Source organism: Pristiophorus japonicus, chromosome 12 (assembly GCF_044704955.1).
Source record: "Pristiophorus japonicus isolate sPriJap1 chromosome 12, sPriJap1.hap1, whole genome shotgun sequence".
NCBI classification, from domain to species: Eukaryota; Metazoa; Chordata; class Chondrichthyes; family Pristiophoridae; genus Pristiophorus; species Pristiophorus japonicus.
In genome coordinates, this window is record NC_091988.1 from 133738031 (window position 1) to 133761256 (window position 23226).

Genomic DNA, 23226 nt, shown 5'->3' on the forward strand with positions numbered 1-23226 from the left:
GAATCAGTGCGTATTTTTTACAGATGTTTGCTGACCACAAATCTGAGTAAACAAGAGATGCATATAGTTCTGAAAATCAGATGCTATCGCCAGCGTAATGTATGCATCTGTGAGTATGCTCACAGGTTTGTCAAGCTGTTGCAGTGTTCCGCAGGCCGTTGCACATGAACCAATGAACACTAGAGTAGATTTGCTTGATGGCTCCTGCGCAAGGATGACATGCAAATTCGTTAAAAACTTTTGCTTTTTGGTTTTTCACTGTAAAGTTTTATTTGGAAATTTGTGGGTTCTAGTGCCCTTGGGTTCTAGTGCCCTTGCCAAAAGGGGGCACTTGATTTTAGTTTCTACTTAAAATAGTTGTAGAGCTGTTGCATTGTGAGTGGCTTAGCCAGTCACATGATGTTCACAAGACTCAATAAAATCCCAGTCAGTTGGGTCCAGGTCATCCACGATGAGGTATGCAGTTGTGAGCCTAGTGGATAAACTGGTAATGTGTAGTGTGATTGCTAAACCTTTGGTAATAAACCAACTAGTTCTCAATAGCAATGTGAATTCTTAAACTAAGGATCCATGAAGCAAATACATTACAGCTAGCCATTTAAGGGTTAAACTCGGCATCAGGTAGAGGATTAACTGTTGCTACACAGCGCAGACTACAATGAAGTGGAGCTCATTCCACTACTATTGGCTCTGGGTTATGAGTAACTTTGTGAGGGGGAATTAGCAACAGTAAGGTTTCTTTACAAGGGCAATCCAGGAATCTTAAATCATTCAGTAATTAGCTACAGTTTATTCCAATGAGATGGTTGGACATGATCTTCTGGAAATCTCGTTGGTTGTTTTCTAGGTGTTTGGGTCGAATGTCTGCAGGGGTTTTCCTGATCTCCAGCTGTAATTTTAGAGCGAGATTGGCAGAAACCCTGAAGAAATGATTTAAATGGCCGTTGGCGCTGTGTCTCTAGTTTTCCATCAACCCTCCACCGAACTTAGGTAGGGAATCGGGAGAACCCACAAAGAAATTGATTTAGATTTGATTATTAGATTTGAATATAGGGAGTATAATTAAGAAGTTTGCAGACAACACTAAAATTGGCTGTGTGGTTGATAATGAAGAGGAAAGTCATGGGCTGCAGGAGGATATCAATCTACTGGTCAGGTGGGCAGAACAGTGGCAAATGGAATTTAATTTAGAGAAGTGTGAGGTGATGCACTTTGGGAGGGCTAATAAGAAAAGGGTATACACTTTAAGTGGTAGGCCACTTACTCGTGTAGAGTGCTTGTCCACAGATCCTTGAAAGTAGCAGGCCAGGTGGATAAGGTGGTTAAGAAGGCATAAGGAATGCTTGCCTTTATTGGCTGAGACATAGAATATAAGAGCAGGGAGGTTATGCTTAAATTGTATGATACTTTGATTAGGCCACACTGGAGTACTGCGTGCAGTTCTGGTCGCCGTAATATAGGAAGGACGTGATTGCACTAGAGAGGGTGCAGAGGAGATTTACTAGGATGCTGTCTGGAATGGAGAATCTTAGTTATGAGGACAGATTGGATAGGCTGGGTTTGTTCTCATTGGAACAGAGGAGACCTCATCGAGGTGTACAAAATATTGAGAGGCCTGGATATAGTGGATAGTAAGAGTCTAGTTCCATTGGTAGAGGGGTCTATTACGAGGGGGCATAGTTTTAAGGTGGTTGGTGGAAGGTTTAGAGGGAATTTGAGGGGGGGCTTCTTTACGCAGAGGGTTGTGGGGATCTGGAACTCGCTGCCTGGAAGAGTGGTGGATGCACTTTTAAGAGATGGTTGGATGGGCACTTAAAATGCAATAATCTGCAGGGTTACGGACCTAGAGCTGGTAATTGGCATTAGACTAGATGACCTTTTGTTGGATGGCGCCGATATAATGGTAAGTAATGCAGGGAATAGAATACGGCTAGGGTGATCTCCTGGACTAGTTTCGATCGCCTGGATGGGTCGGAGAGGAATTTTCCCAGATTTTGTTTCCCTAATTTGGCCTGGGCTTTTATCTGTTTTTTGCCTCTCCGAGGAAATCGTTTGGCTCCGGTTGGAGTGGAGTGTAGAATGTTTCAGTATAAGGGGTGTCGCAGTGTGAGGTGGATTGGTTGGTCTGGGTGCTCTTTGTCTTTCCGCCATTGTTCATAGGTTTTTATGTAACCTTTAAGGGTGCTGACCGAGGGCCGTGCAGCTCTTTGTCGGCTGGCGTGGACACGATGGGCCAAAATAGTCTCCTTCTGCGCTGTAAATTTCTATGTTTCTATATTCTACCCTGTTGTCTCTATCTATGTCACAACACATCTTATGGTCTTTGTCATGTCCTCTATATCTTCATGTCTCTGTTATATCCCACTATGTGTTCATGGGATCTTTCTAGTTAGCAGGGTCCTGTACCACCAGGCAACAACAACAGCTTGTATTCATAGCGCACCTTTAAAGTAGTAAAAAATCCCAGGAGCGTAATTAGGCAAAAATCGACACCGAGCCACATAAGGAGATATTAGGACTGGTGACCTAAAGCTTGGTCAAAGAGGTAGGTTTTAAGGAGCGTCTTAAAGGAGGGTAGAGAGAAGGAGCGGTTTAGGGAGGAAATTCTGCAACTTAGAGCTCAGTCAGCTGAAGACACGGCCGCCAATGGGGGAGTGAGAAAAATCGTGTATGCGCAAGAGACCACATTTGGAAGAGCGCAGAAGGGGTGTATGGCTGGAGGATGTTTCAGAGATAGGGAAGGGCCCAGACATGGAAGGATTTGAAAATAACAATCAGAATTTTTAAATTGAGGTGTTGTTGGATGGGAGCCAATGTAGGCAGTGCATTTATCATAGAATCATAGAAATTTACAGCGCGGAAGGAGGCCATTTCGGCCATTCGTGTCCGCGCCAGCCGACAAAGAGCTTTCCAGCCTAATCCCACTTTCCAGCTCTTGGTCCATAGCCCTGTAGGTACGGCACTTCAAGTGCACATCCAAGTACTTTTTTAATATGGTGAGGGTTTCAGGCAGTGAGTTTCAGACCTGCACTACCCTCTGGGTGAAGAAATTTCCCCTCAAATCCCCTCTAAACCTCCTACCAATTACTTTAAATCTATGCCCCCTGGTTGTTGATCCCTCTGCTAAGGGAAATAGGTCCTTTCTAGCCATTCTAGGCCACTCATAATTTTATACACCTCAATAAGGTCTGCCCTTAGATTCCTCTGTTCCAAAGAAAACAAACTCAGCCTATCCAATCATTATAGCGGGAAAGAAACCGCCCCTTTGATAGGTTTTTCTGTTGTTACTAAACCTTCTATTTCTCTTTGTCACAGAATCTTATGGCAAAGGCTCTCTATGACAACAAAGCAGAGACTCCCGACGAGCTCGCCTTCCGCAAAGGAGACATACTAACCGTGATAGACCAGAACGTCAAAGGGGACGAGGGATGGTGGCGCTGCTCCCTTCATGGACGGCAAGGCATCGCCCCTGGCAACCGCCTGCAGCTGCTGACCGGATCGCAGTATGACATCCCGTCCCTGTATGTCTCACCCTGCTCCACATTGCGCAGGTCGTCTCAGCAAAACATTTACCAGACACCGACAAAACAACATCAGAGCTTGTCCTCATCTCCTGTCCTTGGGCCAAGAGACAATGTCTATCAGGTGCCCTCCACACCCCAGTCGGGCGGTCAGATCTACCAAGGGACAACTTCTTCTGCCGAATTCTATCGTGACCGAGGGCTGACAGTTCCAAATCAGGTAAGAGCATGCTCCTCCACCTCTGGGATTACAGAATTGGAAAACTGCACTCAGTATAACCAGGTGTGGAAGGGTCTGATACAGGGACTGTAACGATTCACTAGCAGTATAACCAGGTGTAGAAGGGTCTGATACAGGCACTAACCATTCACTAGCAGTATAACCAGGTGTGGAAGGGTCTGATACAGGCACTAACCATTCACTAGCAATATAACCAGATGTAGACGGGTCTGATACAGACACTAACCATTCACAAGCTGTATAACCAGGTGTAGATGGGTCTGTTACAGGGACTGTAACCATTCACTAGCTGTATAACCAGGTGTGGAAGGGTCTGATACAAGCAGTAACCATTCACTTGCGTGCTGCTAAAGTGTGCTGTTTACAGTAAGGGGAGAGAAGCTGTAACCCTGAGAAGGATGTCTTGTGGCAGTGCGTGGCCCCGAGTCTTGTTTAGGTAAAGGGGAGAGAGGAGGACAAACATTTTAAAACCTCTTGTGGCGTGTCTAAATTAAAACAGAGAATAGCATGGACATCAAAGCAAAGCATTGTACGGTGGGCAGCAGGTGCCAAACATTCTTCTATAAATTGCTTGATGGAAGAAATTTTCTTTTTCGTTTATCAGTTTAGGTTTACCTGCCCTCATCCTTACTTTAGCTGCTGACTGTTCAGCCAATGCTGACTTAAGGGGCAGCCATTGATAATCGCAAACTAACCAACAGCACGCCCAGCCACAATTAGCTATACCATTTGTATAATATGTATCAGCCTAAAGGAACAGAACACTGCTTGTGTTACCGGGCATTTAGAAGCCATTTCTATTTACCGGAGATGTGTGTTCCATGTGGCTATCTGCATTGTTACTTCCAGCAGGGCTGGGCTGGAATTTCACTTTGGGTTGTCTGGTTGCTATTGGGTCGGCTTTTAACTCCTTGCTGACCTTCAAATGTTGAGCTGCCCAACCCCCTGATTAACACAAAGTGAAATATCAGTTCAGCACCAGCCAGGGGAAATCTCACTCATTGGCTGGCTCAGGGAAGCGTTGGCAAAATAGACTTTTGCCTTTGCTAAATTTTTTTACTTTTATTTTTTGTACCGTTATCATCATCAGCAGCCAGGATATTTCTGAAAGGGAGACACATTGGCTGGTATTTTGTCACAGAGTGGGGAGGTGGGCATCAGTCCGTGCGAGGGGCCAAGACCAGAGACTAACTCGCATGTCGAGGCCTGGACAGGTTATGACTCCTGGTCCTCACTTTAATATTCAGGCTCAGACTCTCACCCGAATATGGCAGAATTCAGTGTCTGGCTGGCAGACGTGGGGGGGGGGATTCGGGCAACAGAAGGCCACCACCGGGTCTCCGCAAGATCAGCAGTCAGGTGCCCTTATCTAAGGAAGGATATACCTGCCTTAGAGGTGTGCAATGAAGGTTCACCAGATGAATTCCTGGGATGAGAGGATTGTCCTATGAGGAAAATTGAGTAGATTGGGCCTATACTTCTGGAGTTTAGAAGAATGAGAGGTAATCTCATTTAAACATAAGATTATGAAGGGGGTTGGCAGGGTAGATGCTGTGAGGTTGTTTCCCCGGGCTGGAGAGTCTAGAACCAGGGGTCACAGTCTCAGGATAAGGGGTCAACCTTTTAAGACTGAGATGAGGCGGAATTTCTTCATTCAGAGGGTGGTGAATCTTTGGAATTCTCTACCCTAAAGGGCTGAGGGTGCTTAGCCGTTGAGTATATTCAAGGCTGAGATCGCTAGATTTTTGAACTCTAGGGGAATCAAAGGACATGGGGATCGGACGGCAAAGTTAGTTGAGATCGAAGATCAGCCATGATCTTATTTGATGGCGGTACAGGCTCGAGGGCCCGTATGGCCTAATCCTGCTCCTAATTCTTATGCTGAGAGAGTGCTGCACTATCGGAGGTGCCGTCTTTTGGATGAGACATTAAGCCAATAGCCCCGTCTGCCCTCTCAGGTGGACATAAAAGATCCCATGACACTATTTTGAAGAAGAGCAGGGGAGTTATCCCCGGTGTCCTGGCCAATATTTATCCCTCAATCAACATAACAAAAAAAGATTATCTGGTCATTATCACATTGCTGTGTGTGGGAGCTTGCTGTGCACAAATTGGGCTGCTGCGTTTGCTACATTACAACAGTGACTGCACTCCAAAAGTACTTCATTGTAAAGCACTTTGAGACGTCCGGTGTTCATGAAAGGTGCTATATAAATCCAAGTCTTTCTTTCTTTTAAGGGGGAGGGGGGCTCCATGATTGTGATCGGAGGAGGGGAAGCCTGGGGCATGGGAGGACCAAGATCTGCTTGTGGTGTCCCAAAGAGCACTCCTGCCTTCCTGGTCCCTGCCAGGCGGGAGGTGTAAAAATTGGGACCATAAATTCAGTTCCAGCCATACCGGCTTTGCAATCTTCATAAACGTAAACTCATAAACTGAGAACAATAGAAAGTTCAGGGTGTTAATTTGAGTGCAATGTCACATTTGTTGCCAAACATTGTTTTTGTCCATTAGTGAAGATTGTCTTTATTTAATATTAATGAATGGCTATTAAATTAAAATCATGAGAGGCGTGCAATGTGCTTCTTTTGTTTCAACCCCCCCCCCCCCCCCCCAACCTACCTCACAGTTCAAAGGCTCGAACCCAATCTGGAATAGTGACCTTGAGTGACACCTGTTTCTGAGACTATGGGTTAAGGGCAGAGCCTCGATTGGCTGGAGCCCTTTGTGACTGACAGTTCGGTGGGCAGAGACTTCACCCCACAGGCCTGAGTCAGTCCGAGTTAGGGAGAGCAGTCAGAATGTTTTAGTCTTGTCGTCGCCAGCTACAAGATTGGTGCTTTAAAGTTCTGTGCCAGCCTGATTGATCAAATCAGGCTCGTTTACAGATATGGGCTCAATTTTCCCCCAAGCTGATTTTTGGCGTACTTGAAGAGTTACGCCCATTTTTGGGGGGCCCAAGTATGCCAAAAAAAAATCATCCCAGTTTCTCCGTTTGAATTCTTCATTTTGGCGCCGCCTAGCCTGTCGTTTAGATTTGGAGGTGGAGCCCAAGATCTGCGGCAAAAAGATCAGGTTGCCACGGTAACCAGGGACACAATACGGGCTGAGGCTGGAAAGTGAAACACACAACCAGCTCACAGCAATCTGCACAAGCACGTTACACATTGCAGCAACTTACCTCCATTAAATTACTAAAGTTCCTCACCCCAGCCCGCTGGTCGCCCCACCTATCCCAGGCCGAGTGGCCTCCTGGTCCCGGTCCCTGCTTCTATCCCAGGCCCAATGGCCACCTCCCTCCCGAACCCCCCCCTCCTATCTCAGGCCGAGTGGCTCCTGGTCCCTGCTTCTATCCCAGGCCCAATGGCCACCTCCCTCCCGAACCCCCCCTCCTATCTCAGGCCGAGTGGCTCCTGGTCCCTGCTTCTATCCCAGGCCCAATGGCCACCTCCCTCCCGAACCCCCCCACCTATCTCAGGCCGAGCGGCTCCTGGTCCCGGTCCCTGCTTTTATCCTAGGCCCAATGGCCACCTCCCTCCCGAACCCCCCCACCTATCCCAGGCCGAGTGGCCTCTTGGTCCCGGCTTCTATCCCAGGCCGAATGGCCACCTCCCTCCCGAATCCCCCCACCTATCTCAGGCCGAGTGGCCTCCTGGTCCCGGTCCCTGCTTCTATCCCAGGACCAATGGCCACCTCCCTCCCGAACCCCCCCACCTATCTCAGGCTGAGTGGCCTGGTCCCGGTCCCTGCTTCTATCCCAGGCCCAATGACCACCTCCCTCCCGAACCCCCCCACCTATCTCAGGCCGAGTGGCCTCCTGGTCCCGGTCCCTGCTTCTATCCCAGGCCCAATGACCACCTCCCTCCCGAACTCCCCCACCTATCTCAGGCCGAGTGGCCTCCTGGTCCCGGTCCCTTCTTCTATCCCAGGCCGAATGGCCACCTCCCTCAGGCCGAGTGGCCTCCTGGTCCTGGTCCCTGCTTCTATCCCAGGCCCAATGGCCACCTCCCTCATGAACCCCCCCACCTATCTCAGGCCAAGTGGCCTCCTCCCTCCCGGACCCGGCTTCTATCCCAGGCCGAGTTACCTCCTCCCTCCCGGTCTCGGTCCCTGCACTTATCCCAGGCCGATTGGCTTCCCAGTCCCAGTCCCTGCTCCTATTCCAGACCAAGTGGCCTCCTGGTCCCGGCTTCTATCCCAGACCGAGTGGCCTTCTCCCTCCCAGTCCCTGCTCCTATTCCAGGCCAAGTGGCCTCCCGGTCCCAGTCCCTGCTTCTATCCCAGGCCGAGTGACCTCCTTCCTCCCGGTCCCTGCTCCTATTCCAGGCCAAGTGGCCTCCCGGTCCCGGCTTCTATCCCAGGCCGAGTGGCCTCCTCCCTCCCAGTCCCCGCCCCTAACTATACCTGAAAGGCATCCCCCTCTCTGTCCCACTCTCTCTTACCTCTCCTGCTGTTGTCCCAGCAGCTGCTGTGCTGATTTCCTTACCTGTGCCGATTTCCTTAACACCAGAAGGTTTTTCTCCAGAGGCCACATACGCTGGTCTAAGAAGAACTGGAGTAACTCTCAGCTGGCCAAACTTGCCTAAATGGTCAGAATTGGCGCGGGTGGCAGGTTACGCCCCCTTTGACTGAAAAAAAAACTAACCCCAAAAAATCGTAACTAACTGAGTTACGCTGGTGCAAATTGATTGGGGAAACTTGTATTTTTTAACTAAGACCAAAAAAACGGCACAAATCACCGGGGAAAATTGTGCCCATAGTAAGTAAATATATGGTTAGCTGCTATATTCTGAGAAAGCACGTTGCGCCTTTATTGTTTTATGTATCAAGGTGTGTCGGGAACTATACACCTCACTGTATACTGTCCTTTCATCTATCTCTGTATTTTGACTGGGTTGAGTATTAGTCCAGTGTACTATTCTTGGGAAAAGAGAATTCACTTGTAGAAATGTCATGCATCCCAATAGCCAATGTGTAGAGTAAGGACTGGTTGTTATGACCATGCTATTCTTTATCAGGATTCTGGGCAGAGCGGGTGCATTCCAGATCCTTGGGGACATAAGGACCACTTATTGGGGTGACCAGTGAGAAAATATCCACAGTAAAAACTCACAAACGTGTCAGAGGATTACTTTTAATCTTCAAAGTAGCTGAAAAGCACCACAAGTCAGCAGCTTGCATGGACTGTCAGCGTGTCTGTCCTTCCGTATCTAACCATCCATCGTTTAGTGTTACTTTCTCCTTCTATTTATGCTGTATTAGCAGCGCTGTGGCCTGATGCCTTTCCCCATTGATGAGGATATCGTCCATACTAAGGGGGGAAATGCGTAGCGCCCTGTTTTGCGGCAGTAACCCGCGAGGCGGGAGTTCCTGTGACAGATGCGGAAGTCACACCCCGCTCGCGATATTCGGATTACCGCCCCCGAGAGCAAGTGGAGCTCTGTGAGCCGCAAGCAGGGCAGAAGCGAAAGGAGAGGGGTGCAGCGTCACGCACTGGAACGTGTAGCACTGTTGCACAGGAGGGGTCCCCCTCTTCATTAAAGGGAGGGCCAGGCTGCCGACTCTGCAGGGCCCTAGCTGGACCACCGGGGAGCGGGCTGGCGGGCCATCAGGGTGGTGTCGGGGTGTGGGGCCATCAGTGTCGGGGTGTGAGCCCATCGGGGTGACGAGGTGTCGGGGTTATCAGTGTCGTAGTGTGGGGCCATCAGGGAGTGTCGGGGTGTGTGGCCAACAGTGTCGGGGTGTGTGGCCAACAGTGTCGGGGTGTGGGGCGATCAGTGTCGGGGTGTGGGCCGATCAGTGTCGGGGTGTGGGGCGATCAGTGTCGGGGTGTGGGGCGATCAGTGTCGGGGTGTGGGGCCATCAGGGAGTGTCGGGGTGTGGGGCCAACAGTGTCGGGGTGTGGGGCGATCAGTGTCGGGGTGTGGGGGCGATCAGTGTCGGGGTGTGGGGGCGATCAGTGTCGGGTGTGGGGCCGATCAGTGTCGGGGTGTGGGCCGATCAGTGTCGGGGTGTGGGGGCGATCAGTGTCGGGGTGTGGGCCGATCAGTGTCGGGGTGTGGGGCGATCAGTGTCGGGGTGTGGGCCGATCAGTGTCGGGGTGTGGGGCGATCAGTGTCGGGGTGTGGGGCGATCAGTGTCGGGGTGTGGGGCGATCAGTGTCGGGGTGTGGGGCCATCAGGGAGTGTCGGGGTGTGGGGCCATCAGGGAGTGTCGGGGTGTGTGGCCAACAGTGTCGGGGTGTGGGGCGATCAGTGTTGGGGTGTGGGGGCGATCAGTGTCGGGGTGTGGGCCGATCAGTGTCGGGGTGTGGGCCGATCAGTGTCGGGGTGTGGGGGCGATCAGTGTCGGGGTGTGGGGCGATCAGTGTCGGGGTGTGGGCCGATCAGTGTCGGGGTGTGGGGCGATCAGTGTCTTGGTGTGGGGCGATCAGTGTCGGGGTGTGGGGGCAATCAGTGTCGGGGTGTGGGGCCAACAGTGTCAGGGTGTGGGGCGATCAGTGTCGGGGTGTGGGGCCAACAGTGTCGGGGTGTGGGGGCGATCAGTGTCGGGGTGTGGGGGCGATCAGTGTCGGGGTGTGGGCCGATCAGTGTCGGGGTGTGGGGGCGATCAGTGTCGGGGTGTGGGGGCGATCAGTGTCGGGGTGTGAGCCGATCAGTGTCGGGGTGTGGGGGCGGTCAGTGTCGGGGTGTGGGGGCGATCAGTGTCGGGGTGTGAGCCGATCAGTGTCGGGGTGTGGGGGCGGTCAGTGTCGGGGTGTGGGGAGATCAGTGTCGGGGTGTGGGGGCGATCAGTGTCGGGGTGTGGGGCCAACAGTGTCGGGGTGTGGGGGCGATCAGTGTCGGGGTGTGGGGGCGATCAGTGTCGGATGTGTGGGGCGATCAGTGTCGGGGTGTGGGGCGATCAGTGTCGGGGTGTGGGGCCAACAGTGTCGGGGTGTGGGGGCGATCAGTGTCGGGGTGTGGGGGCGATCAGTGTCGGGGTGTGGGCCGATCAGTGTCGGGGTGTGGGCCGATCAGTGTCGGGGTGTGGGGGCGATCAGTGTCGGGGTGTGGGGCGATCAGTGTCGGGGTGTGGGGGCGATCAGTGTCGGGGTGTGGGGCCAACAGTGTCGGGGTGTGGGGGCGATCAGTGTCGGGGTGTGGGGGCGATCAGTGTCGGGGTGTGGGGCGATCAGTGTCGGGGTGTGGGCCGATCAGTGTCGGGGTGTGGGGGCGATCAGTGTCGGGGTGTAGGCCGATCAGTGTCGGGGTGTGGGGGCGATCAGTGTCGGGGTGTGGGCCGATCAGTGTCGGGGTGTGGGCCGATCAGTGTCGGGGTGTGGGGGCGATCAGTGTCGGGGTGTGGGGGCGATCAGTGTCGGGGTGTGGGGGCGATCAGTGTCGGGGTGTGGGCCGATCAGTGTCGGGGTGTGGGGGCGATCAGTGTCGGGGTGTGAGGCCAACAGTGTCGGGGTGTGGGGGCGATCAGTGTCGGGGTGTGGGGGCGATCAGTGTCGGGGTGTGGGGGCGATCAGTGTCGGGGTGTGGGGCCGATCAGTGTCGGGGTGTGTGGGCGATCAGTGTCGGGGTGTGGGGGCAATCAGTGTCGGGGTGTGGGGCCAACAGTGTCGGGGTGTGGGGGCAATCAGTGTCGGGGTGTGGGGCCAACAGTGTCGGGGTGTGGGGGCGATCAGTGTCGGGGTGTGGGCCGATCAGTGTCGGGGTGTGGGGCCGATCAGTGTCGGGGTGTGGGGGCGATCAGTGTCGGGGTGTGGGCCGATCAGTGTCGGGGTGTGGGCCGATCAGTGTCGGGGTGTGGGGGCGATCAGTGTCGGGGTGTGGGGCGATCAGTGTCGGGGTGTGGGGGCGATCAGTGTCAGGGTGTGGGGGCGATCAGTGTCGGGGTGTGGGCCGATCAGTGTCGGGGTGTGGGGGCGATCAGTGTCGGGGTGTGGGGGTGATCAGTGTCGGGGTGTGGGCCGATCAGTGTCGGGGTGTGGGGGCGATCAGTGTCGGGGTGTGGGGCCGATCAGTGTCGGGGTGTGGGGCGATCAGTGTCGGGGTGTGAGGCCAACAGTGTCGGGGTGTGGGGGCGATCAGTGTCGGGGTGTGGGGGCGATCAGTGTCGGGGTGTGAGGCCAACAGTGTCGGGGTGTGGGGGCGATCAGTGTCGGGGTGTGGGGGCGATCAGTGTCGGGGTGTGGGGGCAATCAGTGTCGGGGTGTGGGGCCAACAGTGTCGGGGTGTGGGGGCAATCAGTGTCGGGGTGTGGGGCCAACAGTGTCGGGGTGTGGGGGCGATCAGTGTCGGGGTGTGGGGGCAATCAGTGTCGGGGTGTGGGCCGATCAGTGTCGGGGTGTGGGGGCGATCAGTGTCGGGGTGTGGGGGCGATCAGTGTCGGGGTGTGGGGGCGATCAGTGTCGGGGTGTGGGCCGATCAGTGTCGGGGTGTGGGGGCGATCAGTGTCGGGGTGTGGGGGCGATCAGTGTCGGGGTGTGGGGCGATCAGTGTCGGGGTGTGGGGGCGATCAGTGTCGGGGTGTGGGCCGATCAGTGTCGGGGTGTGGGGGCGATCAGTGTCGGGGTGTGGGGCCAACAGTGTCGGGGTGTGGGGGCGATCAGTGTCGGGGTGTGGTGCGATCAGTGTCGGGGTGTGGGGCGATCAGTGTCGGGCTGTGGGGGCGATCAGTGTCGGGGTGTGGGGGCTATCAGTGTCGGGCTGTGGGGGCGATCAGTGTCGGGGTGTGTGGCCGATCAGTGTCGGGGTGTGGGCCGATCAGTGTCGGGGTGTGGGGGCTATCAGTGTCGGGCTGTGGGGGCGATCAGTGTCGGGGTGTGGGGGCTATCAGTGTCGGGCTGTGGGGGCGATCAGTGTCGGGGTGTGGGGGCGATCAGTGTCGGGGTGTGTGGCCGATCAGTGTCGGGCTGTGGGGGCGATCAGTGTCGGGGTGTGGGCCGATCAGTGTCGGGGTGTGGGGGCGATCAGTGTTGGGGTGTGGGGGCCATCAGTGTCGGGGTGTGGGGCCATCAGTGTCGGGGTGTGGGGCCATCAGGGGGTTGCTGAGCTGCCAGATCGGGGCACAGACCCGCATTCCATGATTGAACAGACCGCGACCAGTATGTTGGCCAATTCTGTTTCTGTGCGAGTGCCACTCCCCTTTATGTAACGCCCCACGAGCGGCCTGCAGCCCCGTAGCAGCCCCTGAAGCTGTTGCTGGCATCGCCTGGCACAGCTTCATGGGGTAGTCCCAAATTCTTGCTCCGGGGAGAAAACGGGCCGCTGCGCACGGTGAGGTTGCCGGTGCAGCGGAGCAGGGCGCGACCGTTACCGCCGTCGCTAAACGCCCATGGAATTTAACGGGAGGCGTTTGTGGTGCTGCGCCCGGGAGGGCCAAACAACCCGAATGGTGGTTGAGGTCACCTCTTGAGCGAAATTCCGCTCTTTGTTTTGCTTTCACTCGGATCTGGAAGTCACTCTTAATGGAGGCGGATCCCCGGCAGTGACAACACTCCAGGGGCGGAATTTGGGGGCGGAGCGGAGTGGCCGTCACAATGTCATCATGACGCCGCGTCACCATGGCTCTCCCCTTCACTTAAAGGAGCGAGCCTGCGCGATCTTTAAACTTTGGTCCACCAGGGAGAGTTTCGGCCTGTTGGCAGCCCGGCCGAACCCGGGGGGTATAATTGTCGGGCCGACATGGCAGTCGTCCGACAAAAAAAACATGGCGGCTGCGGCAGTGCGTCCTCCCCGTTAAGGGAAGCCACACCGCCATTGCAGCCTCACTGGACCGCCGGGAAAAGCTCGTTCTGGCACCGCCGGGCGGGCGGAAGATTTTCACGGTGGAATTTTGCCGGGGGGGGGATAGATCGGCGGTGATGACGCACTTCGCATGGATCGGCAGCAGCGGAGCAGTAGGGGGGGAGCACGTCACCACCGGGATACCGCAGGAGCGGAATTTTGACAATGGCGGCCATTCCACAAAAAGTCGGCAGCTGTTGCACTCCGCAGCGTGGCTGCCGATTTCCGGTGTGAAGGGGCCTTAAGGAGAGGGGCAGTTTTGCCCCCGAGGTCCCAGGTTTAAATCCCCGGCCTACCCGGAGTTAGCTGTGCCTGGAGGAGTGGGGGGGGGGGTTCAAGCCCTCGCTATTATGCTGTGACCCATGACAAAAAAGTAGCTGGCACATGAGGACAGGATGAGTTTTGAGGACGATGCCCTCCAGGGTCGAATGGCCCACCACACGTGAAGAAGCGAACCCAAGTGTGAGTGCATGCCTGCAGGTCAGGAGTGGGAGGAAATCAACATAAAGAGAATGAGTATGCTTCACAATGTTTCCCCAGCCTTACCTCAGCCTCACACCAGTATCCTCACCTTTCTCTTCCCACACATATCAATGCTTGACAACATATTCATATCTCAGCACTGGACTGAGAACATGTTCCGGAACAGTGGTGCCCTGGGAAACACTTAACTTTGCGAGTGGATGTGTGGGAATTTAATAACATGATGGGTCTGTGAGTGGGAAGATCAATTCTCCCTCCCTCTGGAAATCATTGAAGGAGGTTTTCTCATTTAATAGTTTCTTGGAGACGGTTGGTATTTCCTGCCGATGCAAACTACTAACAGCTGAATCTTTGAGAGACCAGCATCTGTGTCAGTGTGTTTACAGGGTAGGTGAAACCTCAGTAACAATCTCATTCAAAAACCCCAGTAACAAGTCCAGTCAAAAAGGATCCATTGAAGATCCATTGGGATTCCTGTGATTTCCCACTGTACAGGAGAGGGTTTCCCCCCGTGGGAGAATCTAGAACTAGGGGGCATAGTCTCAAAATAAGGGGTCGCCCATTTAAAATGGAAATGAGGAAGAATTTCTTCTCTCAGAGGGTCGTGAACCTTTGGAATTCTCTACCCCAGAGAGTCTGGGTCATTGAATAAATTGAAGGCGGAGATAAACAGATTTTTGAGCGATAAGGGAGTGAAGGGTTATGGGGAGCGGGCAGGGAAGTGGAGCTGAGTCCATGATCAGATCAGCCATGATCTTATTGAATGGCGGAACAGGCTCGAGGGGCCGAATGGCCAACTCCTGTTCCTATTTATTATGTTCTTATGTATCTCCGGCAGGAGACTGACTGATCCAATTGGAAAATGCCGAGGATCCTGTTGCGCCAGGTCTCCTGAATTTTCCAGCCCACCTTGTATGGAGTAGAACCTTTGGGACCAGTGTGGTTCGGGGGGGTGGGGGGAAGGCCAGAGGGCGAGGACTCCCAACGTAGAGGGTTCTTGTTTCCCGGTTCCTTGCAGCACCAGGGTAGTACTGGAGGCTGGAACGCTGAGCATGGTGAGGGTTGCTCACCTCCAGGCGAGAGATTGGGGGCCCCACTGTGGGAGGAGCCAGGCCAGGCAACCAGACTGGTAAGATTTTTTCTCAAATTAAATGTATTTCTCAATCGTTCCCCTCTCACATAGGGGTTGGAGAGGCAATGGCTGAGGTTTGGGGGTTGGGGTGGGGTGTTATTTAACACCCCAAGTGTTGGACGAACACTCGATCTTCCAGCTGTATTGAGCAGGTGGGCATCCGCTGTAAATTAGATGCCCTCCCACTGACCTCACAAACTGCGACGGAGGGCACGGAGGGGGGTGTCATGCCAACATAACAACAACAGCAACTTGTATTTATATTTATATAGTGCCTTTAACGTAGTAAAACATCCCAAGGTGCTTCACAGGAGTTTTATAAGACAAAACAAATAAATTTGACACCGAGCCACATAAGAAGAAATTATGGCAGATGACCAAACTTTTGGTCAAAGAGGTAGGTTTTAAGGAGCGTCTTAAAGGAGGAAAGAGAGGTAGGGAGGCGGAAAGGTTTAGGGAGGGAGTTCCAGAGCTTAGGGCCCAGGCAGCTGACGGCCGCTGATGGTTGAGCGATTATAATCAGGGTTGCTCAAGAGGGCAGAATTAGAGGACCGCAGACATCTCGGGGGGTTTTGAGGCTAAAAGAGATTACATGGATAGGGAGGGGGCGAGGCGATGGAGGGATTTGTAAACAAGGATGATAATTTTGAAATAACCATTAGGATCGTGCACGGCAGATCTTCAGGGGCCACCCTCTGTGTGGAAAAGCAGTGTTTGGTAAATGTTGTTGTGCTCAGGGTCAGAGAAGAGGCGGACACTCTCGCCTGGTCACAGTTTGGCTTGACGGCATCACATGCTAGTGAACTGCGCATCTCCCTGCATCTCACGCCATCCTGGCAAAGCAGCTTAAAGGAAATTGACAAATATTTTCTTCGGTGGTCAACTGCTACCTTGTGGCACCCCATGTTTAGTTGTGTGCAGTTTAGTCTGCTTGTGTGCAGTGTAGTGGTTATGACACTGAATTAGTAATCCAGAGAACGTGAGTTCAAATCCCACCATGGCAGTTGAGAACTTGAATTCAGTTTAACAAACTCTGAAAATAAAATGTTGGTATCAGTAAAAGTGACCATGAAGCTGTCGGATTGTCATAAAATCCCAACTGGATTAATGATGTCCATTAGGGAAGAAAATCTGTCGTCCTTACCCGGTTTGACCTATGTACAACTCTAGTCCCACACAGCTAGTTGACTCTTAATTGCCCAGCAAGCAACTCAATTGTATCAAACTGCTTGCAGCAGTTCAAGGAGGTGGCCCATCATCCATCATCATAGGCAGTCCCTCGAAATCGAGAAAGACTTGCTTCCACTCTAAAAGTGAGTTCTTAGGTGACTGAACAGTCCAATACGAGAACCACAGTCCCTGTTACAGGTGGGACAGTGGTTGAAGGAAAGGGTGGGTGGGACTGGTTTGCCGCACGCTCTTTCCGCTGCCTGTGCTTGGTTTCTGCATGCTCTCGGCAATGAGGCTCAAGGTGCTCAGCGCCCTCCCGGATGCACTTCTTCCACTTAGGGCGGTCTTTGGCCAGGCACTCCCAGGTGTCGGTGGGGATGTCGCATTTTATCGAGGAGACTTTGAGGGTGTCCTTGAAACGTTTCCTCTGCCCACCTTTGGCTCGTTTGCCGTGTAGGAGTTCCGAGTAGAACTCTTGCTTTGGGAATCTTATGTCAGGCATGCGAACAATGTGGCCCGTCCAACAGAGCTGGTGGAGTATGTCAGTGCTTCAATGCTGGGGATGTTGGCTTGATCGAGGACGCTAACGTTTGTGCGTCTGTCCTCCCAGGGGATTTGCAGGATCTTGCGGAGACATGGTTGGTGGTATTTCTCCAGCGATTTGCGGTGACTATTGTATATAGTCTACGTCTCTGAGCCAGGGCGGGTATCACTACAGCCTTGTAGACCATGAGCTTGGTGGCAGATTTGAGGGCCTGATCTTCGAACATTCTTTTCCTCAGGCCCACCACCTTCTCAGCGCAACTAAGAATGGGTAATAAGTGCTGGCTATGGGGCATAATTTTCCAGTTGCTCTTGTATGAGGTGTATCTCCATGCTGTGGTGGGACCTCCTTTCGCCATGAGGATGTTCCCTTGCTCCCGGCTGGATTTATGGCTCTCGAGTTCATTGCAGCAACTGGGGTCTGAGCATGGTGGTGCTCCTAGCACGTGCCATGGCTGCCCAATTCCTATACAACATCTTCACCCCCACCCCCCTCAAGTCAGCCTTTAAATGCCGGATGCCTGGGCATAACAGGTGGCCCTCATGTCCAGAATTTTAATGTCACAAATATCGGGGGAAAGTACATTAGTGGCGGTAATTCGCTCATTTGTACATTATTAACATTATATGCCCTCCCATATATGGGAGGGCGTATTGTGTATGATGGAACCTTGGCCCTGGGAAATAGAGTGGGGCACATGGACATCAGGACCTTCCTGAGCACATTCCTGGTGCCACGTGCTAGTCAGCTCAGAAATAGAAGGTTGGAGCAAATGAAGACGTGGCTGGAGAGGTGGTACAGGAGGGAGTGCTTTAGATTCCTGAGGCTTTGGGACTGTTTCTGGTGGAGGTGGGACTGTACAAGCCGGATGGGTTGCACCTCAACAGGGCTGTGACCAATATCCTCGCACGGCGGGGGGGGGGGGGTTGCTCGTGCTGTTATGGAAGGTGTAAACTAGCTTGGCAGGTGGATGGGAAACTGAGTAGATTTAGAAGGGAGAGAAGCAAAGCTGGAAATGGAAGGCAGAAAATTAGTGAGCGAATTTGGAAGGCAGATGAAACAAAGGCTAGAAAATAGACAAGGGAGTTTGACAATGCTAAATGATATATACTTTAATGCAAGGTGTCGAGGGAATAAGGCAGATGAGCTGAGGGCACAGACAGACACATAGGAGTATGATATTATAGTTATTACTGAGACATGGCAAAAAGAAAGGCAGGTATGGCAGCTCAACATTCCTGGTTACAGGGTTTTCAGACGAGAGAGAGGGGGTTAAAAAAGAAGGGGGTGGCAATATTGGTTAAAAAAACAATTACAGCTGTGAGAAGGGATGATATGTTAGGAGGATCATCAAATGAGGCTATATGGGTTGAATTGAAGAACAAAAAATGGGCGACCACACTGCTGGGAGTGTACTATAAACCCCCAAACAGTCAGAGGGAGATAGAAGAGCAAATTTGTGGGCAAATTTCAGACAAGTACAAAAACAGAATTCCTAAATTGCATTCAGGAGAACTTATTTAGCCACTACATAGTAAGCCCAACAAGTTGGGAGGGGAAATTCTGGATTTAGTTTTAGGGAATGAAGCTGGGCAGGGGGAAGGAGTATCAGTGCGAGAGCATTTTTGTGGTAGTGATCATAATTCAGTTAGTTTTAGCATAATTATGGATAAGGACAAAGATAAAATAGGAGTAAAGGTTCTAAATTGGGGGAAGGCCAATTTTACTAGGTTGGGAAGTGATTTAGCAAATGTGGACGGGAAACAGCTACTTGACAGTAAATCAGTGTCGGAGCAGCGGGAGGCATTCAATAGGGAAATCCTTAGGGTTCAGGGTAAACATGTTCCCACAAAGAAAAGGGTAGAACTGCCAAATTTAAAGCCCCCTGGATGACAAGGTGCCTAAAGGGTAAGATAAGGCAAAAAAGGGAAGTTTATATCAGATATCGAGAGCTTAATAATACAGAAAGCTTAGAAAAGTATAGAAAGTGTAGGGGTGAAATTAAAAAGGAAATTAGGAAAGGAAGGAGAGGGCATGAAAAAATACTGGCAAGTAAAATCCAAGAAAACCCCCAAAGATGTTTTATAATTACATAAAGAGCAAGAGGATAACTAAGGAAAAAGTAGGGCCTATTAGGGACCACAATGGTGATCAATGAGTGGAGGCGGAGGATTTAGGTCAGGCACTTAATGAATCTCTCTCTCTGAGGCAGTCCCTCGGAGTCGAGGATGACTTGCTTCCACACTACAATGAGTTCTCGGGTGACTGGTGAGGCCAATGCGCGACCTACAGTCTCTGTCACAGGTGGGGCAAATGGTGGTTGGAGGGACGGGTAGGTGGGGTGCTTGATTTGTCGTGCGCTCCTTCCGCTGTTTTCGCTTGGTTTCCGTGTGCTCCCGGCGAAGAGACTCGAGGTGTTCGGCGCCCTCCCGGATGCTTCTCCTCCACTTTGAGCGGTCTTGGGCCAGGGATTCCCAGGTGCTGGTGGGGATGTTTCACTTTTTCAAGGAGGCTTTGAGGGTGTCCTTGAAGCGTTTCCTCTGCCCACCTGGGATTCGCTTGCCGTGTCGGAGCTCTGAGTAGAGCGTTTGATTTGGGAGTCTAGTATCGGACATGTGGACGATGTGGCCCGTCCATTGGAGTTGATCAAGCGTGGTCAATGCTTCAATGCTGGGGAAGTTGGCCTGAGCGAGAACACTGATGTTGGTGCGCCTATCCTGCCAATGGATTGGCAGGATCTTGCGGAGGCAGCGACGGTGGTACTTCTCCAGAACTTTGAGGTGCCTGCTATACATAGTCCCTGTCTCTGAAGCATATAGGAGAGTGGGTATCACTACTGATCTGTAGACCATGAGCTTGGTGCCGAGTTTGAGGTCCTGGTCTTCAAACACTCTCTTCCTCAGGCAGCCAAAGGTTGCACTGGCGTACTGGAGGTGGTGTTGGACTTCGCCATTGACATCTGCCCTTGTTGACAGTAGGCTCCCGAGGTATGGAAAATGGTCCACGTTGTCCAAGGGCAGTGCTGTGTGGCGGGGGCAGGTTGTTAGAGAATCTTTATCTCACGGATGTTTAGTGTAAAGCCTATACTCTCGTATGCCTCGGTGAAGGTGTTGACGAGCATTTGGAGTTCGACCTCCGAGTGTGCGCAGACACAAGCGTCGTCTGTATACAGTAATTCAATAACAGAGGATGGGACTACTTTGGATCTGGACTGGAGGCAACGGAGATTGAACAATTTCCTGTTTGTTCTGTAGATTAGCTCCACTCCAGTGAGGAGCTTATTGAGGGAGAGATGGCGCATTGCAGCAAGGAAGATCGAGACACAGTCCTGCTTGACCCCGGTCCATATGTGTATTGGGCAGCTGAATTTGAGGAGGACACTCCATAATCCTTCATGATTGACAGTGTCGAAGGCCTTTGTGAGGTCAAAGAAGGCCATGTACAAGAGTTGGTGCTGCTCTCTGCCTTTCTCTTGAATTTGATGCACGGTGAAGATCATGTCCATTGTTCCCCTGAGTAGGCGGAATCCTAATTGGGATTCTAGAAGGAGCTCTTCAGCCACAGGGAGAAGGTGATTGAGGAGGATTCTGGCGATGACTTTCCCTGTGGCAGACACCAGGGAAATTCCTCTGTAAATACTTCAATCGGACTTGTCACCTTTCTTGAAGATGGTCACAATTACTCAATGAATACTTTGTGGCTGTCTTCAAAAAAGAGGGGGACGATGCCGACGTTGACCTTAAGGAGGAAGAGAGTGAAATATTGGAATGGGTAAACATTGTAAAAGAGGAAGTATTAAGGGGTTTCGCATCTTTGAAAGTAGATATATCGCCAGGACCGGATGAAATATATCCTAGGCTATTAAAAGAAGCAAGGGAGGAAATTGCAGAGGCTCTGATCATCATTTTCCAATCCTCCCTGGCTACAAAGGATTGGAGAACTGCTAATCAATATTTGTTTGGCCAGTTAGTTTAACCTCGATGGTGGGCAAATTATTGGAATCAATTCTGAGGGACAGTATAAATGGTTCATTCTTGGGTTGGCAATCAGTAACTAGTGGGGTGCCGCAGGGATCAGTGCTGGGATACCAACTATTTACAATCTATATTAACGACTTGGATGAAGTGACCTAGTGTAACGTAGCCAAGTTTGCTGATGATATAAAGATTGGAGGAAAAGCAATGTGTGAGGACACAAAAAACCTACAAAAGGACATAGACAGGCTAAGTGAGTGGGCAAATATTTGACAGATGGAGTATAATGTTGGAAATTGTGAGGTAATGCACTTTGACAGAAAAAAATCGAAGAGCAAGTTATTATTTAAATGGAGAAAAATTGCATAGTGCTGCTGCACAGTGGGACCTGGCGATCCTGGTGCATGAAACACAAAAGGTTAGTATGCAGGTACAGCAACTGATCAGGAAGGCCAATGGAATCTTGGCCTTTATTGCAAAGGGGATGGAATATAAAAGCAGGGAAGTCTTGCTACAGTTATATAGGGTATTGGTGTACAGTTTTGATTTCTTTATTTAAGAAAGGATATAATTGCTTTGGAGGCAGTTCAGAGAAGGTTCACGAGGTTGATTCCAGAGATGAGGTTGACTTATGAGGAAAGGTTGAGAAGGTTGGGCCTCTACTCATTGGAATTCAGAAGAATGAGAGGTGATTTTATCGAAACGTGTAAGATTATGAGGGGGCCTGACAAAGTGGATTGAGAGAAGATGTTTCCACTGATAGGGGAGACTAGAACTAGGGGGCATAATCTTAGAATAAGGGGCCGCCCATTTAAAACTGAGATGAGGAGGAATTTCTTCTCTCAGAGGGTTGTAAATCTGTGGAATTCGCTGCCTCAGAGAGCTGTGGAAGCTGGATCATTGAATAAAGTTAAGACAGAGATAGACAGTTCCTTAACCGATAAGGGAATAAGGGGTTATGGGGAACAGGCAGGGAAGTGGAGCTGAGTCCATGATCGGATCAGCCATGATTGTATTGAATGGCGGAACAGGCTCAAGGCTCAAGGGACCGTATGGCCTACTCCTGTTCCTATTTCTGATGTTCTTATGTTCTTAAACCTACATTTAGAAAGACACAGATTAATCAAGGACAGTCAGCATGGATTTGTTAAGGGAAGGTTGTGTCTGACTAACTTTATTGAATTTTTTGAGGAGGTAACAAGGAGAGTCGATGAGGGCAGTGCTTTTTACGTAGTCTACATGGATTTTACCAAGGCTTTTGACAAGGTCCCACATGGCAGGCTGATCAAAAAAGTAAAAACCCATGGGGTCCAAGGGAGAGTGGCAAATTGGATCCAAAATTGGCAAGAGGCAGGAAGCAAAGGGTAATGGTTGAGGAGAGTTTTTGTGACTGGAAGGCTGTTTCCAGTGGGGCTCCACAGGGCTCAGTACTTGGTCCTTTGCTTTTTGTAGTATATATTAATGATGTAGACTTAAATGCTGGGGGCATGATAAAGAAATTCTCAGATGATACAAAAACCGTGTGGCTGACAGTGAGGAGGAACGCTTTAGACTGCAGGAAGATATCGATGAACTGGTCAGTTGGGCAGAAAAGTGGCAAATGGAATTCAATCAGAAAAGTGTGAGGTAATGCATTTGGGGAGGGGCAACAAGGCAAGGGAATACACAATAAATGGGAGGATATTGAGAGGTGTGGAGAAACAGAGGGACCTTGGAGTGTATGTCCACAGATCCTTAAAGGTAGCAAGATAGGCCGATAAGGTAGTTAAAAAGGCTCACAGAATGCGTGCCTTTATTAGCTCAGGCATAGAATATAAAAGCAGGGAAGTTATGCTAGAACAGTATAAAACACTAGTTGTGCCACAGCTTGAGTACTGCGTGCAGTTCTGGTCACCACATTACAGGAAGGATATGATTGCACGAGAGAGGGTGCAGTGGAGATTTATGAACGATGTTGCCAGGACTGGAAAATTTTAGCTGTGAGGAAAGATTGGATAGGGAGGGTTGTTTTCATTGGAACAGAGGAAGCTGAGAGGAGATTTAATTGAGGTGTATAAAATTATGAGGGGCCGAGATAGAGTGGATAGGAAGGACCTATTTTCCTTAGCAGAGGGGGTCAATATCCAGGGGACATAGATTTAAAGTAGTTGGTAGGAGGATTAGAGGGGTGATGAGGAAAGGAATGTTCACCCAGAGGGTGGTGGGGGTCTGGAACTCATTGCCGGAAAGGGTGGTAGAGGCAGAAATCTCATTGCATTTAAAACGTACCTGGATGTGCACCAGCGCCGTGACCCACAACTAGTGCTGGGAGGTGGGATTAGGCTGGGTTGCTCTTTTTCGGCCGGTGAGGACACGATGGGGCAAATGGCCTCCTCCTGTGTCGTA

The 23226-nt window shown here is 51.4% G+C and overlaps 1 protein-coding gene across 1 annotated transcript in view; it reads left to right on the top strand.

Moving 5' to 3' along the window:
- The window catches only part of LOC139277472 (enhancer of filamentation 1-like), a 142552-nt gene that overhangs the window by 73191 nt on the left and 46135 nt on the right, over nucleotides 1–23226 (top strand). Inside the window, exon 2 of the mRNA XM_070895961.1 lies at nucleotides 3316–3741. Within this exon, the coding sequence (XP_070752062.1) occupies nucleotides 3316–3741 (426 nt within the window). The remainder of the gene's footprint in view (nucleotides 1–3315; nucleotides 3742–23226) is intronic.